Genomic DNA, 18,006 nt, shown 5'->3' with positions numbered 1-18,006 from the left:
CAGTCAAAAAAGAACGAAGCTGCACATTTACCAATGACTCAAGAATCTTAGCTAGACAAGGAAGCCTAGAAATCGGTCGGTAATGGTCAAGGTCACTACTATCACCACCCTTACAGAGTGGCAACACATTGGCAGATTTCCATCCTTTGGGAATAATTCCTGAAGACAATGTCACATTTAAAATGTGAGTAACTGAGGCAGCAATGAGGGTCGCTGCACACTTTAGCAGACCAGAGCTCTATAAATTAACTATGTGTTTTCGAAGGTAGGTAGGGGTATTGGGGCTTCCCTATATGCTGATGATGGAGCTATTTGGAAGAGGGGAAGGAATGTCTCTCATGTGATCAAATCTATTCAACAAGCTATAGTGGATGTTGAAAGATGGTTGATTGACTGGGGTTTTAAATTGTCAGTGGTGAAGTCTTGTTCTTCTCGAAGAAGAAAGTTGCTGATAATATCCAGTTGTTTCTGTTCTGTATGGACAGCCTATGGGGAGGGTTTCTAAGTACAAATATTTGGGTTTATGGTTCAACGAGCGATATACATGGAAAGATCATGTCAGGGGAGGGAATGGCCGGCAGGGATGTAGCTCAGTTGGTTAGAGCATGGTGTTTGCAACGCCAGGGTTGTGGGTTCGATTCCCACGGGGGGCCAGTATGAAGACATTTTTGGGGGGGATGTACTCACTAACTGTAAGTCACTCTGGATAAGAGTGTCTGCTAAATGACTAAACATTAAAAAAAAAAAATGTTGAAACAAAGTGTAAGAAGGTGGTGACTCTTATGCGCTCGAACTCTGTTTATGAATGGGGTGCTGACAGACAATCGTTGATGGATATTTATAGAGCTCTGATCAGGACGACAATTGATTACGGGTGTATAGTTTATGGAACAGCGGCAAAGACTTGGCTTCAGAGGCTGGACAGAATCCAGTATATAGCTTTGAGGATATGTATCGGTGCATTTAAATCAACATCTGTACTTTACTAGTGGAGGCAGGTGAGATGCTTTTGGATATTCGGCGTAAAAAATTGTCATTAGCTTATTGGGTAAGGATGAAAGGCTGTGAGGTTGAGCATCCCACTGCTACTGTTCTAGATGACTGTTGGGAATACACTAGCAGACAAGGCAGTGGTTTTGGTTGGACAGTTGGAAAGCTTGCTGATGAGAGTGGTTTGAGGGAGCTGGAGGTTGGCCCTTCTGTGGTGATAGGGGACATTCCTCCATGGTTACTCCCAGACCCTGTTGTTGATCTAACCTTTGTAGAGAAATGGAAAGACTGGTCAGAAGTCAGTGATAAAACTGGAAACTGGTTGACAATTACATTGGTATAAGTTTTTATGCATTTTTACCGCTTTTCACAGATGGATCCAAGGACCCAGATAGTGGGCTCACAGGAGCAGGTGTTTACGTTCCTAAATTTGATGTGCAGATATGTAGAAGACTAACAGATGAACTGTCAGTATACTCAGTTGAACTGTTGGTGATAGTAGTTGCCCTCCAGAGGGTGGAGGACGTACAACCTGGTAGAATTATAGTATGTTCAGATTCTCTGTCTGTATTGAATAGTTTATCATCTGCTAGCCCCCCTACCGCTACGGAAGCACAGTTCGCGCTCAGCCCAGTCAAAGCTATTCGCTGCTCTGGCACCCCAATGGTGGAACAAGCTCCCCCACGACATCAGGACAGCGGAGTCACTGACCACCTCCCGGAGACACTTGATACCCTACCTCTTTAAGGAATACCTGGGATAGTATAAAGTAATCCTTCTTCCCCCACCCCCCATAAAAAATAAACATTTTAAAAAGGTGGTTGTCCCACTGGCTATCATAAGTTGAATGCACCAATTTGTAAGTCGCTCTGGATAAGAGCATCTGCTAAATGATGTAAATGTAATAGGAGTGACCTACTATTGGAGGTATTCATGTTATTATGGAGAATTGAGAGACTGGGTGTAGTAGTGAGATTCTGCTGGGTACCAGCCCATTCGGGTGTGGAAGGGAATGAAATTGTAGACCAGTTAGCCAAAAGAGCTTTGAAACTAGATATAATTTATATTAATGTTCCACTGGGTAGAGGTGAGGGATGGGGGAGGGTCTATTAGAAGTTAGTAGAGTTCTTTATTTTCTCAGAAGTACTGAGTTAGGGAGGAGGATTTAGAAATGTTGTGAATCGAGATTGACCACACACTCCAGCGCAGCAGGTGGCAGCATGCACCTTTAACGTTGGTTTGTGGACCACCATGATATCCTAGAAGAAGAAGTTCGTTCTGTCACTCGCAGCCGTTGGCTTCCGCCTTCTTCTGACGACATCCCCACAGATCACACCCACCGGATCTTCCTCCACTTCCTGTAAACAAAGCTCGTCTCTTTAAGTCGTTGCTGCTGCTGTTTCTGTTCGGGAAAATGGCTCAAGCTGGACTCTTCCTCGACCAAGACCAATTTAACTGTTCGATATGTCTGGATGTGCTGAGGGATCCTGTGACCATCCCGTGCGGACACAGCTACTGTTTGGTCTGTATTAAAGGCTACTGGGACCAGGACGATTATATGGGTGTTTACGGTTGTCCGCAGTGCCGCCAGAGCTTCAACCCGAGGCCTCTACTCGGCAGAAACACCATGCTAGCCGAGGTGGTGGACAAGTTCAAGAAGACTGGACTCCAAGCTGCTCCCCCGCCGCAGTGCCACGCAGGACCGCAGGACGTGGAATGTGACGTGTGCACCGGGAGGAAGAACCGAGCCGTCAAGTCCTGTCTGGTGTGTCTGGCCTCCTACTGCGACACACACCTCCTGCCTCACTACGAATCAGCTGCTTTTAAGAAACACAAGCTGGTCCAGGCCTCCAAGAAACTACAAGAGACGATCTGTCCCCACCACGACAAGCTGCTGGAGGTGTACTGTCGGACCGACCAGCAGTGTATATGCTACCTGTGCATGACGGCAGAGCATAAGGGTCATGACACAGTCCTGGCGGAGACTGAGATCCAGCAAAAACAGGTAGGCTGGGATTAACTGCTCTTTGTTGTGTTGTCTCGATTCACCCAAGTCAAGCTTATAGGTTTGATCTAACCACGGAATTAGAATATGATAATGGACATGAACCTTCTTATGACGGGATAGAGGTCAGACATTTTGGTCAGGGAGTTGGTCAACCATAGCACTTCATAATTACTCTGTTCCATTACGTTACACACGAAGCCCAAATCACACGGAGAGACGGCGTCAAAATGTGCGTGCAAGAGTAGAGAGCGTCAATTCACGTAGCATATGCCAACTTCATTGTCATGAGAATCCATAATAAACAGTTGTATTTGTTATGTTCGCTATGTAGCCCTTGTGAATTAGTGTTGTGTGTGCCTTTTGACTCACCTTATATGTCCTATGGGTGCCACCGTACCTGCCTGCTCTAAACAGTTATGATGTTAGTTCACAGAATGAGAGGACATAACTAATACAGTGTAGTTTAGTAGGATGGAGGCACCATAGCTGTATGGATCTGTAACTGCTACAGTGTAGTTTAGTAGGATGGAGGCACCATAGCTGTATGGATCTGTAACGGCTACAGTTTAGTAGGATGGAGGCCCCATAGCTGTATGGATCTGTAACTGCTACAGTGTAGTTTAGTAGGATGGAGGCGCCATAGCTGTATGGATCTGTAACTGCTACAGTGTAGTTTAGTAGGATGGAGGCCCCATAGCTGTATGGATCTGTAACGGCTACAGTTTAGTAGGATGGAGGCCCCATAGCTGTATGGATCTGTAACTGCTACAGTGTAGTTTAGTAGGATGGAGGCACCATAGCTGTATGGATCTGTAACTGCTACAGTGTAGTTTAGTAGGATGGAGGCACCATAGCTGTATGGATCTGTAACTGCTACAGTGTAGTTTAGTAGGATGGAGGCGCCATAGCTGTATGGATCTGTAACTGCTACAGTGTAGTTTAGTAGGATGGAGGCCCCATAGCTGTATGGATCTGTAACTGCTACAGTGTAGTTTAGTAGGATGGAGGCACCATAGCTGTATGGATCTGTAACTGCTACAGTGTAGTTTAGTAGGATGGAGGCTCCATAGCTGTATGGATCTGTAACTGCTACAGTGTAGTTTAGTAGGATGGAGGCCCCATAGCTGTATGGATCTGTAACTGCTACAGTGTAGTTTAGTAGGATGGAGGCACCATAGCTGTATGGATCTGTAACTGCTACAGTGTAGTTTAGTAGGATGGAGGCTCCATAGCTGTATGGATCTGTAACTGCTACAGTGTAGTTTAGTAGGATGGAGGCACCATAGCTGTACAGATCTGTAACTGCTACAGTGTAGTTTAGTAGGATGGAGGCACCATAGCTGTATGGATCTGTAACTGCTACAGTGTAGTTTAGTAGGATGGAGGCCCCATAGCTGTATGGATCTGTAACTGCTACAGTGTAGTTTAGTAGGATGGAGGCACCATAGCTGTATGGATCTGTAACTGCTACAGTGTAGTTTAGTAGGATGGAGGCCCCATAGCTGTATGGATCTGTAACTGCTACAGTGTAGTTTAGTAGGATGGAGGCACCATAGCTGTATGGATCTGTAACTGCTACAGTGTAGTTTAGTAGGATGGAGGCCCCATAGCTGTATGGATCTGTAACTGCTACAGTGTAGTTTAGTAGGATGGAGGCACCATAGCTGTATGGATCTGTAACTGCTACAGTGTAGTTTAGTAGGATGGAGGCTCCATAGCTGTATGGATCTGTAACTGCTACAGTGTAGTTTAGTAGGATGGAGGCCCCATAGCTGTATGGATCTGTAACTGCTACAGTGTAGTTTAGTAGGATGGAGGCACCATAGCTGTATGGATCTGTAACTGCTACAGTGTAGTTTAGTAGGATGGAGGCACCATAGCTGTATGGATCTGTAGCTGCTACAGTGTAGTTTAGTAGGATGGAGGCTCCATAGCTGTATGGATCTGTAACTGCTACAGTGTAGTTTAGTAGGATGGAGGCACCATAGCTGTACAGATCTGTAACTGCTACAGTGTAGTTTAGTAGGATGGAGGCACCATAGCTGTATGGATCTGTAACTGCTACAGTGTAGTTTAGTAGGATGGAGGCCCCATAGCTGTATGGATCTGTAACTGCTACAGTGTAGTTTAGTAGGATGGAGGCACCATAGCTGTATGGATCTGTAACTGCTACAGTGTAGTTTAGTAGGATGGAGGCCTCATAGCTGTATGGATCTGTAACTGCTACAGTGTAGTTTAGTAGGATGGAGGCCCCATAGCTGTATGGATCTGTAACTGCTACAGTGTAGTTTAGTAGGATGGAGGCTCCATAGCTGTATGGATCTGTAACTGCTACAGTGTAGTTTAGTAGGATGGAGGCCCCATAGCTGTATGGATCTGTAACTGCTACAGTGTAGTTTAGTAGGATGGAGGCACCATAGCTGTATGGATCTGTAACTGCTACAGTGTAGTTTAGTAGGATGGAGGCACCATAGCTGTATGGATCTGTAACTGCTACAGTGTAGTTTAGTAGGATGGAGGCTCCATAGCTGTATGGATCTGTAACTGCTACAGTGTAGTTTAGTAGGATGGAGGCTCCATAGCTGTATGGATCTGTAACTGCTACAGTGTAGTTTAGTAGGATGGAGGCCCCATAGCTGTATGGATCTGTAACTGCTACAGTGTAGTTTAGTAGGATGGAGGCCCCATAGCTGTATGGATCTGTAACTGCTACAGTGTAGTTTAGTAGGATGGAGGTCCCATAGCTGTATGGATCTGTAACTGCTACAGTGTAGTTTAGTAGGATGAAGGCCCCATAGCTGTATGGATCTGTAACTGCTACAGTGTAGTTTAGTAGGATGGAGGCCCCATAGCTGTATGGATCTGTAACTGCTACAGTGTAGTTTAGTAGGATGGAGGCCCCATAGCTGTATGGATCTGTAACTGCTACAGTGTAGTTTAGTAGGATGGAGGCCCCATAGCTGTATGGATCTGTAACTGCTACAGTGTAGTTTAGTAGGATGGAGGCACCATAGCTGTATGGATCTGTAACTGCTACAGTGTAGTTTAGTAGGATGGAGGCCCCATAGCTGTATGGATCTGTAACTGCTACAGTGTAGTTTAGTAGGATGGAGGCCCCATAGCTGTATGGATCTGTAACTGCTACAGTGTAGTTTAGTAGGATGGAGGCCCCATAGCTGTATGGATCTGTAACTGCTGTGTAGTTTAGTAGGATGGAGGCACCATAGCTGTATGGATCTGTAACTGCTACAGTGTAGTTTAGTAGGATGGAGGCCCCATAGCTGTATGGATCTGTAACTGCTACAGTGTAGTTTAGTAGGATGGAGGCCCAATAGCTGTATGGATCTGTAACTGCTACAGTGTAGTTTAGTAGGATGGAGGCCCCATAGCTATATGGATCTGTAACTGCTACAGTGTAGTTTAGTAGGATGGAGGCACCATAGCTGTATGGATCTGTAACTGCTACAGTGTAGTTTAGTAGGATGGAGGCCCCATAGCTGTATGGATCTGTAACTGCTACAGTGTAGTTTAGTAGGATGGAGGCACCATAGCTGTATGGATCTGTAACTTCTACAGTGTAGTTTAGTAGGATGGAGGCCCCATAGCTGAATGGATCTGTAACTGCTGTGTAGTTTAGTAGGATGGAGGCCCCATAGCTGTATGGATCTGTAACTGCTACAGTGTAGTTTAGTAGGATGGAGGCCCCATAGCTGTATGGATCTGTAACTGCTGTGTAGTTTAGTAGGATGGAGGCACCATAGCTGTATGGATCTGTAACTGCTACAGTGTAGTTTAGTAGGATGGAGGCACCATAGCTGTATGGATCTGTAACTGCTACAGTGTAGTTTAGTAGGATGGAGGCACCATAGCTGTATGGATCTGTAACTGCTGTGTAGTTTAGTAGGATGGAGGCCCCATAGCTGTATGGATCTGTAACTGCTACAGTGTAGTTTAGTTGATGGAGGCTCCATAGCTGTATGGATCTGTAACTGCTACAGTGTAGTTTAGTAGGATGGAGGCCCCATAGCTGTATGGATCTGTAACTGCTACAGTGTAGTTTAGTAGGATGGAGGCACCATAGCTGTATGGATCTGTAACTGCTGTGTAGTTTAGTAGGATGGAGGCATCATAGCTGTATGGATCTGTAACTGCTACAGTGTAGTTTAGTAGGATGGAGGCACCATAGCTGTATGGATCTGTAACTGCTACAGTGTAGTTTAGTAGGATGGAGGCCCCATAGCTGTATGGATCTGTAACTGCTACAGTGTAGTTTAGTAGGATGGAGGCTCCATAGCTGTATGGATCTGTAACTACAGTGTAGTTTAGTAGGATGGAGGCCCCATAGCTGTATGGATCTGTAACTGCTACAGTGTAGTTTAGTAGGATGGAGGCACCATAGCTGTATGGATCTGTAACTGCTACAGTGTAGTTTAGTAGGATGGAGGCACCATAGCTGTATGGATCTGTAACTGCTGTGTAGTTTAGTAGGATGGAGGCCCCATAGCTGTATGGATCTGTAACTGCTACAGTGTAGTTTAGTAGGATGGAGGCTCCATAGCTGTATGGCTCTGTAACTGCTACAGTGTAGTTTAGTAGGATGGAGGCCCCATAGCTGTATGGATCTGTAACTGCTACAGTGTAGTTTAGTAGGATGGAGGTCCCATAGCTGTATGGATCTGTAACTGCTACAGTGTAGTTTAGTAGGATGGAGGCACCATAGCTGTATGGATCTGTAACTGCTACAGTGTAGTTTAGTAGGATGGAGGCACCATAGCTGTATGGATCTGTAACTGCTGTGTAGTTTAGTAGGATGGAGGCACCATAGCTGTATGGATCTGTAACTGCTACAGTGTAGTTTAGTAGGATGGAGGTCCCATAGCTGTATGGATCTGTAACTGCTACAGTGTAGTTTAGTAGGATGGAGGCTCCATAGCTGTATGGATCTGTAACTGCTACAGTGTAGTTTAGTAGGATGGAGGCCCCATAGCTGTATGGATCTGTAACTGCTACAGTGTAGTTTAGTAGGATGGAGGTCCCATAGCTGTATGGATCTGTAACTGCTACAGTGTAGTTTAGTAGGATGGAGGCACCATAGCTGTATGGATCTGTAACTGCTACAGTGTAGTTTAGTAGGATGGAGGCCCCATAGCTGTATGGATCTGTAACTGCTACAGTGTAGTTTAGTAGGGTGGAGGCACCATAGCTGTATGGATCTGTAACTGCTACAGTGTAGTTTAGTAGGATGGAGGCCCCATAGCTGTATGGATCTGTAACTGCTACAGTGTAGTTTAGTAGGATGGAGGTTCCATAGCTGTATGGATCTGTAACTGCTACAGTGTAGTTTAGTAGGATGGAGGCCCCATAGCTGTATGGATCTGTAACTGCTACAGTGTAGTTTAGTAGGATGGTGGCTCCATAGCTGTATGGATCTGTAACTGCTACAGTGTAGTTTAGTAGGATGGAGGCCCCATAGCTGTATGGATCTGTAACTGCTACAGTGTAGTTTAGTAGGATGGAGGCATCATAGCTGTATGGATCTGTAACTGCTACAGTGTAGTTTAGTAGGATGGAGGCCCCATAGCTGTATGGATCTGTAACTGCTACAGTGTAGTTTAGTAGGATGGAGGCCCCATAGCTGTATGGATCTGTAACTGCTACAGTGTAGTTTAGTAGGATGGAGGCACCATAGCTGTATGGATCTGTAACTGCTACAGTGTAGTTTAGTAGGATGGAGGCTCCATAGCTGTATGGATCTGTAACTGCTACAGTGTAGTTTAGTAGGATGGAGGCTCCATAGCTGTATGGATCTGTAACTGCTACAGTGTAGTTTAGTAGGATGGAGGCTCCATAGCTGTATGGATCTGTAACTGCTACAGTGTAGTTTAGTAGGATGGAGGCGCCATAGCTGTATGGATCTGTAACTGCTACAGTGTAGTTTAGTAGGATGGAGGCCCCATAGCTGTATGGATCTGTAACTGCTACAGTGTAGTTTAGTAGGATGGAGGCCCCATAGCTGTATGGATCTGTAACTGCTACAGTGTAGTTTAGTAGGATGGAGGCACCATAGCTGTATGGATCTGTAACTGCTACAGTGTAGTTTAGTAGGATGGAGGCCCCATAGCTGTTTTAGGATTCTTTCTCTCTGATGAAAGATAAGGGCCATATGCTTAGAAAGCCGTATCGCAAGCGATTATTTTACATTTCTAAACGTTAAAACACAGCGTCGGTATTGTAGTTAACATGAGTCAGTTGTGGGTGAAGCTAATGGCTGAAAACTCTAGGAAGAAGGCAGAATGCCGCCTAGAGTTTTCGAGAGCTAGGTTTGCCAGTGCTGTGATGATATTGTGTAAAATAATGAATTTGAAGAATTTATCTGCACTGCATGTTTGTTAGCTAGCCTGCCAGTTTTAGAGGAATGATTCCAATTATTGTTGTAATTAACTGCCAATATGCCAACGTTCCATTCAAACAATGCAGTCAATCCACAGCCAAACACGGGCTGAAATCACAGTCAATCCACAGTCAAACACGGACTGAAATCACAGTCAATCCACAACCAAACACGGACTGAAATCACAGTCAAGCCACAGCCAAACACGGGCTGAAATCACAGTCAATCCACAGCCAAACACAGGCTGAAATCACAGTCAATCCACAGCCAAACACAGGCTGAAATCACAGTCAATCCACAACCAAACACGGACTGAAATCACAGTCAAGCCACAGCCAAACACGGGCTGAAATCACAGTCAATCCACAGCCAAACACGGGCTGAAATCAGTCAATCCACAGTCAAACAGGCTGAAATCACAGTCAATCCACAACCAAACACGGGCTGAAATCACAGTCAAGCCACAACCAAACACGGGCTGAAATCACAGTCAAGCCACAACCAAACACGGGCTGAAATCACAGTCAATCCACAACCAAACACGGGCTGAAAACAGTCAATCCACAGCCAAACACGGGCTGAAATCACAGTCAATCCACAGCCAAACACAGGCTGAAATCACAGTCAATCCACAGCCAAACACGGGCTGAAAACACAGTCAATCCACAACCAAACACGGACTGAAATCACAGTCAATCCACAGCCAAACACTGGTTGAAATCAGTTAATGATGGGACTTAGACAAGTTGTAAATGCAACAAGTACTGATATTCTCTCATATAATAACACTCACTGCTTTCAAGAACACTGAGACATTTATGATCTGTATCTACAAAGAACATTTATATAAAACCCATAGAAACTGTATTTATAATTATATGACAATATTTCAGGCTGACTAATTCCATTACATAATTTCTGATATATCACATGCCTTTTATTTTCCTGCATAGTAAAATAACCTCAGAGTGGTGCAGTGGTCTAAGGCTGCAGTGCTAGCTGTGGCACTAGAGATCCTGGTTCGAATCCAGGCTCTGTCGTAGCCGGCCGTGACCGGGAGACCCATGGGGCGGCGCACAATTGGCCCAGCGTCGTCCAGGGTAGGGGAGGGAATGGCCGGCAGGGATGTAGCTCAGTTGGTAGAGCATGGCGTTTGCAACACCAGGGTTGTGGGTTCGATTCCCACAGGGGTATGAAAAATAAAAATAATGTATGCACTAACTTTAGTCATTTAGCGTCTGCTAAATGACTAAAATGTAAATGAGGATTATGCTCATTCCAATTAGACTGGTTTGGATTTCTCCCTGACCAGTGTGGCTGCCATTTTCACCCATTCTGGAACTTTGACATAGCCCCTCAAGTAATTTCATCTGCAGTTGAAGTCGGAAGTTTACATACACCTTAGCCAAATACATTTAAACTCAGTTTTTCACAATTCCTAACATTTAATCCTAGTAAAAATTCCCTGTTTTAGGTCAGTTAGGATCACCACTTTATTTTAAGAATGTGAAATGTCAGAATAATAGTAGGGAGAAGGATTTATTTCAGCTTTTATTTCTTTCATCACATTCCCAGTGGGTCAGAAGTTTACATACACTCAATTAGTATTTGGTAGCATTGCCTTTAAATTGTTTAACTTGGGTCAAACGTTTCGGGTAGCCTTCCACAAGCTTCCCACACTAAGTTGGGTGAATTTTGTCCCATTCCTCCTGACAGAGCTGGTGTAACTGAGTCAGGTTTGAAGGCCTCCTTGCTCGCACAAGCTTTTTCAGTTCTGCCCACATTTTCTGTAGGATTGAGGTCAGGGCTTCGTGATGGCCACTCCAATACCTTGACTCTGTTGTCCTTAAGCCATTTTGACACAACTTTGGAAGTATGCTTGGGGTCATTGTCCATTTGGAAGACCCATTTGCAACCAAGCTTTAACTTCCTGACTAATGTCTTGAGATGTTGCTTCAAAATATCCACATACTTTTCCTTCCTTATGATGGCATCTATTTTGTGAAGTGCACCAGTCCCTCCTGCAGCAAAGCACCCCCACAGTATGATGATGCCACCCCCATGCTTCACGGTTGGGATGGTGTTCTTTGGCTTGCAAGCTCCCCCTTTTTCCTCCAAACATAACGATGGTCATTATGGCCAAACAGTTCTATTTTTGTTTCATCAGACAAGAGGACATTTGTCCAAAAAGTACGATCTTTGTCCCCATGTGCAGTTGCAAACCGTAGTCTGGCTTTTTTATGGCGGTTTTGGAGCAGTGGCTTCTTCCTTGCTGAGCGGCCTTTCAGGTTATGTCGATATAGGACTCGTTTTACTGTGGATATAGATACTTTTGTACCTGTTTCCTCCAGCATCTTCACAAGGTCCTTTGCTGTTGTTCTGGGATTGATTTGCACTTTTCATCTCTAGGAGACAGAACGCATCTCCTTCCTGAGCGGTATGACGGCTGCGTGGTCCCATGGTGTTTATACTTTACATTTACGTAATTTAGCAGACGCTCTTATCCAGAGCGACTTACAGTTAGTGAGTGCATACATTCTTATTATTATTTTTTTCCATACTGCCCACCCTGTGGGAATCGAACCCACAACGCCATGCTCTACCAACTGAGCTACATCCCTGCCGGTCATTCCCTCCCCTACCCTGGACGACGCTGGGCCAATTGTGCACCACCCCATGAGTCTCCCGGTCACGGCCGGCTACGACAGAGCCTGGATTCGAACCAGGATCTCTAGTGGCACAGCTAGCACTGCGATGCAGTGCCTTAGACCACTGCGCCACTCATCTTGCATACTATTGTTTGTACAGATGAACGTGGTACCTTCAGGCGTTTGGAAATTGCTCCCAAGGATGAACCAGACTTGTGGAGGTCTACCATTTTTTTTCTGAGGTCTTGGCTGATTTCTTTAGATTTTCCCATGATGTCAAGCTAAGAGGCACTGAGTTTGAAGATAGGCCTTGAAATACATCCACAGGTACACCTCCAATTGACTCAAATGATGTCAATTAGCCTATCAGAAACTTCCTAAGCCATGACATCATTTTCTGGCATTTTCCAAGCTGTTTAAAGGCACAGTCAACTTAGTGCATGTAAACTTCTGACCCACTGGAATTGTGATACAGTGAAATATAAGTGAAACAATCTGTCTGTAAACAATTGTTGGAAAAATGTCTTGTGTCATGCACAAAGTAGATTTCCTAACCGACTTGCCAAAACTATAGTTTGTTAACAAGACATTTGTGGAGTGGTTGAAAAACGAGTTTTAATGACTCCAACCTAAGTGTTTGTAAACTTCCAACTTCAACTGAATGTCCTAATGAGTAAAATACTATCAACAATTCTAATCTGCTTTGAGACCAATGTGAATCAGTTGAAGGTGCAATCTGGGATTCAAACAACAACAAAGCTGTCAGCCCTACACATGGTACGGTAAAGAGCTGAGGGGATGGGGGTGAAGACAGTGGCTATAAAACATGGCATTATAGCATTAATTTAAAAGTCCTAAAAAGGATTCTCAGTCCCAGACTACCCTTTAAAGTTATAGTTCAAATCAATGTTTATATCGTGAAGCTAATGATCTTTTCTGTCTGTCTCTCTGTCCATTTGTCCACTTCTCTTCAGAGCCAGCTGGGGGAGCTGAAGAGAGGGTTTCAGCAGAGGATCCAGGAGAGGGAGAAGGACGTGCAGGAGCTGAGACAGGCCATCAGCGCTCTCACTGTGAGTATCTGTCTGTCTGAGACAGGCCATCAGCTCTCTCACTGTGAGTATCTGTCTGTCTGAGACAGGCCATCAGCGCTCTCACTGTGAGTATCTGTCTGTCTGAGACAGGCCATCAGCGCTCTCACTGTGAGTATCTGTCTGTCTGAGACAGGCCATCAGCTCTCTCACTGTGAGTATCTGTCTGTCTGAGACAGGCCATCAGCTCTCTCACTGTGAGTATCTGTCTGTCTGAGACAGGCCATCAGCTCTCTCACTGTGAGTATCTGTCTGTCTGAGACAGGCCATCAGCGCTCTCACTGTGAGTATCTGTCTGTCTGAGACAGGCCATCAGCTCTCTCACTGTGAGTATCTGTCTGTCTGAGACAGGCCATCAGCGCTCTCACTGTGAGTATCTGTCTGTCTGAGACAGGCCATCAGCGCTCTCACTGTGAGTATCTGTCTGTCTGAGACAGGCCATCAGCTCTCTCACTGTGAGTATCTGTCTGTCTGAGACAGGCCATCAGCGCTCTCACTGTGAGTATCTGTCTGTCTGAGACAGGCCATCAGCTCTCTCACTGTGAGTATCTGTCTGTCTGAGACAGGCCATCAGCTCTCTCACTGTGAGTATCTGTCTGTCTGAGACAGGCCATCAGCGCTCTCACTGTGAGTATCTGTCTGTCTGAGACAGGCCATCAGCTCTCTCACTGTGAGTATCTGTCTGTCTGAGACAGGCCATCAGCTCTCTCACTGTGAGTATCTGTCTGTCTGAGACAGGCCATCAGCTCTCTCACTGTGAGTATCTGTCTGTCTGAGACAGGCCATCAGCTCTCTCACTGTGAGTATCTGTCTGTCTGAGACAGGCCATCAGCTCTCTCACTGTGAGTATCTGTCTGTCTAACGATGACAGAAAGCCATTGCAGGTTCTCCTGAGTACCAATATGGGGAACAGACTGGGCCACACCAGGCTTGATACTAGACTGCTGTCTATTTCTGTTAGTATTGATTTAACGTATTTGATCATTAAAATATTTACATTTACATCATTTAGCAGAAGCTCTTATCCAGAGCGACTTACAAATTGAAGGAAGTCTACAGTGCTAAATGGCCAATACTTTCTCACACACTCTAAAAATCAGGGTTGTGTTCATTACATTTACATTTACAAATTGGTGCATTCACCTTATGATAGCCAGTGGGACAACCACTTTACAATTTTTTTTATTTTTTATATTGAGTATATATTTTTTTTTCATTTGTTTTATATATTTTTATTTATTTATTATTATTATTATTTTTTATTATTGTTATTATTATTTTTTTGGGGTGGTGGGGTTGTGGGGGTGGGGGGGTAGAAGGATTACTTTTATCCTATCCCAGGTATTCCTTAAATAGGTGGGGTTTCAAGTGTCTCCGGAAGGTGGTGAGTGACTCCGCTGTCCTGGCGTCGTGAGGGAGCTTGTTCCACCATTGGGGTGCCAGAGCAGCGAATAGCTTTGACTGGGCTGAGCGGGAACTATGCTTCCGCAGAGGTAGGGGAGCCAGCAGGCCAGAGGTGGATGAACGCAATGCCCTCGTTTGGGTGTAGGGACTGATCAGAGCCTGAAGGTACGGAGGTGCCGTTCCCCTCACTGCTCCGTAGGCAAGCACCATGGTCTTGTAGTAGATGCGAGCTTCAACTGGAAGCCAGTGTAGTGTGCGGAGGAGCGGGGTGACGTGAGAGAACTTGGGAAGGTTGAACACCAGACGGGCTGCAGCGTTCTGGATGAGTTGTAGGGGTTTAATGGCACAGGCAGGGAGCCCAGCCAACAGCGAGTTGCAGTAATCCAGACGGGAGATGACAAGTGCCTGGATTAGGACCTGTGCCGCTTCCTGTGTAAGGCAGGGTCGTACTCTGCGAATGTTGTATAGCATGAACCTACAGGATCGGGTCACCGCCTTGATGTTAGCGGAGAACGACAGGGTGTTGTCCAGGGTCACGCCAAGGCTCTTTGCACTCTGGGAGGAGGACACAACAGAGTTGTCAACCGTGATGGCGAGATCATGGAGCGGGCAGTCCTTCCCCGGGAGGATGAGCAGCTCCGTCTTGCCGAGGTTCAGCTTGAGGTGGTGATCCGACATCCACACTGATATGTCTGCCAGACATGCAGAGATGCGATTCGCCACCTGGTTATCAGAAGGGGGAAAGGAGAAGATTAGTTGTGTATCGTCAGCGTAGCAATGATAGGAGAGGCCATGTGAGGATATGACAGAGCCAAGTGACTTGGTGTATAGCAAGAATAGGAGAGGGCCTAGAACTGAGCCCTGGGGGACACCAGTGGTGAGAGCACGTGGTGCGGAGACAGATTCTCGCCATGCCACCTGGTAGGAGCGACCTGTCAGGTAGGACGCAATCCAAGAGTGAGCCACGCCGGAGATGCCCAACTCGGAGAGGGTGGAGAGGAGGATCTGATGGTTCACAGTATCAAAGGCAGCAGATAGGTCTAGAAGGACGAGAGCAGAGGAGAGAGAGTTAGCTTTAGCAGTGCGGAGAGCCTCTGTGACACAGAGAAGAGCAGTCTCAGTTGAATGACCAGTCTTGAAACCTGACTGGTTTGGATCAAGAAGGTCATTCTGAGAGAGATAGCAGGAGAGTTGGCTAAAGATGGCACGCTCAAGAGTTTTGGAGAGAAAAGAAAGAAGGGTTACTGGTCTGTAGTTGTTGACATCGGAGGGATCGAGTGTAGGTTTTTTGAGGAGGGGTGCAACTCTCGCTTTCTTGAAATGTATAATGTAAAATATATAATGAGGCTTCAGACTTGGACAATATTACATTAGTACATTAGATATATTCAGGAGCTATAGAGACGTCTGCTGTCCCTCTGTGTCCCCCTCCAGCGTTCAGCGCGGTCGGCCGTGGAGGACAGTGAGAGGGTGTTTACAGAGCTTATCCGCTCCATGGAGCTGAAGAGGTTTGAGGTGAGGGAGCTGATCAGAGCCCAGGAGAAGACTGCTGTCAGCCAAGCTGAAGGACTGCTGGCCAAACTGGAGCAGGAGATGTCTGAGCTGAGGAGGAGAGACGCTGAGCTGGAGCAGCTGTCACACACTGAGGACCACATCTTCTTCCTCCAGGTAACTGATGCAGAGGAGGTCCTGTCAATGCCACCCTCAGCCAGAGACGACTGAATGCAGAGTAGGTCCTGTCAATGCCACCCTCAGCCAGAGACGACTGAATGCAGAGTAGGTCCTGTCAATGCCACCCTCAGCCAGAGACGACTGAATGCAGAGTAGGTCCTGTCAATGCCACCCTCAGCCAGAGACGACTGAATGCAGAGTAGGTCCTGTCAATGCCACCCTCAGCCAGAGACGACTGAATGCAGAGTAGGTCCTGTCAATGCCACCCTCAGCCAGAGACGACTGAATGCAGAGTAGGTCCTGTCAATGCCACCCTCAGCCAGAGACGACTGAATGCAGAGTTTCAAATCGACCCCTGAACTGTTGGGCTTGAGGTCGATTTGTAATTCAGTATTAATGGTAACTTTATAGAATGGCACCAGAGTTTGGGTATCCACCTGGCCATGCTATGTCCTTCTGATATTTAGGATCATTAGCACATCAACAGTGTTTGATGACTCTCTAACCTGTCTATGTTGTTGTAGAGCTGTCAGTCTCTGAACTCCTCTCCTGTGATTGGAGGCCTGCCATCCGTGACCTTCGACCCCAACTTCACCTTTAACATGGTGATGTCATCAGTAGCTGACTTCAGAGGGCTCCTGGAGGAGGTGTGTCAGGGGAGCTTCATCAGCATCTACGAGAAAGGTACAGAACCATTCGTCTATTGAGAAAGGTACAGAACCATTCGTCTACTGAGAAAGGTACAGAACCATTCGTCTACTGAGAAAGGTACAGAACCATTCGTCTACTGAGAAAGGTACAGAACCATTCGTCTACTGAGAAAGGGACAGAACCATTCGTCTACTGAGAAAGGTACAGAACCATTCGTCTACTGAGAAAGGTGACAGAGAGAACCTCTTCTTTAACTTGAAGTTAAACAGGGAGAAAAGTAAAGTGGGGACTTTTTTCACACACTAAAAACATTTGATACTGGAAGTTAACCAGAAATAGTCAGCACCTGTCCTCAAAGGATAGGCCTTATTGATTGATTGATTCTTCTGAGAACTATGCAGGGGTCATACAGTACCCTGGTCATACAGTACCCTGGTCATACAGTACCCTGGTCATACAGTACCCTGGTCATACAGTACCCTGGTCATACAGTACCCTGGTCATACAGTACCCTGGTCATACAGTACCCTGGTCATACAGTACCCTGGTCATACAGTACCCTGGTCATACAGTACCCTGGTCATACAGTACCCTGGTCATACAGTACCCTGGTCATACAGTACCCTGGTCATACAGTACCCTGGTCATACAGTACCCTGGTCATACAGTACCCTGGTCATACAGTACCCTGGTCATACAGTACCCTGGTCATACAGTACCCTGGTCATACAGTACCCTGGTCATACAGTACCCTGGTCATACAGTACCCTGGTCATACAGTACCCTGGTCATACAGTACCCTGGTCATACAGTACCCTGGTCATACAGTACCCTGGTCATACAGTACCCTGGTCATACAGTACCCTGGTCATACAGTACCCTGGTCATACAGTACCCTGGTCATACAGTACCCTGGTCATACAGTACCCTGGTCATACAGTACCCTGGTCATACAGTACCCTGGTCATACAGTACCCTGGTCATACAGTACCCTGGTCATACAGTACCCTGGTCATACAGTACCCTGGTCATACAGTACCCTGAGCAGATACAGCAGACTGGGGAACTATGCAGGGGTCATACAGTACCCTGAGCAGATACAGCAGACTGGGGAACTATGCAGGGGTCATACAGTACCCTGAGCAGATACAGCAG

At 46.1% G+C, this 18,006-nt stretch overlaps 1 protein-coding gene across 1 annotated transcript; it reads left to right on the top strand.

Moving 5' to 3' along the window:
- The first annotated feature begins 2,352 nt into the window (after positions 1-2,352).
- On the top strand, positions 2,353-17,260 carry LOC311123756 (E3 ubiquitin-protein ligase TRIM47-like). The gene is made up of 4 exons (XM_084197994.1): positions 2,353-2,995; positions 13,012-13,107; positions 15,964-16,197; positions 16,725-17,260. The coding sequence occupies exons 1-4, from the start codon at positions 2,405-2,407 to the stop codon at positions 16,905-16,907; spliced, it is 1,104 nt and encodes a 367-aa protein (XP_084054120.1). The 5' UTR covers positions 2,353-2,404; the 3' UTR covers positions 16,908-17,260.
- Positions 17,261-18,006: the final 746 nt, after the last annotated feature.

The sequence above is a fragment of the Coregonus lavaretus genome (assembly GCF_964263955.1).
Source record: "Coregonus lavaretus genome assembly, contig: HAP1_SCAFFOLD_2692, whole genome shotgun sequence".
Lineage (NCBI taxonomy): Eukaryota > Metazoa > Chordata > Actinopteri > Salmoniformes > Salmonidae > Coregonus > Coregonus lavaretus.
Note: the sequence above shows the minus strand (reverse complement) of the source record. Positions and strands in the feature narration are given on the sequence as shown.

Coding starts and splice junctions, on each gene's coding strand:
- LOC311123756 (XM_084197994.1), top strand. CDS start 2,405: ATGGCTCAAGCTGGACTCTTCCTCGACCAAGACCAATTTAACTGTTCG. Junction 13,108..15,963: donor AGGCCATCAGCGCTCTCACT/GTGAGTATCTGT, acceptor GTCCCCCTCCAG/CGTTCAGCGCGGTCGGCCGT. Junction 16,198..16,724: donor ACCACATCTTCTTCCTCCAG/GTAACTGATGCA, acceptor ATGTTGTTGTAG/AGCTGTCAGTCTCTGAACTC.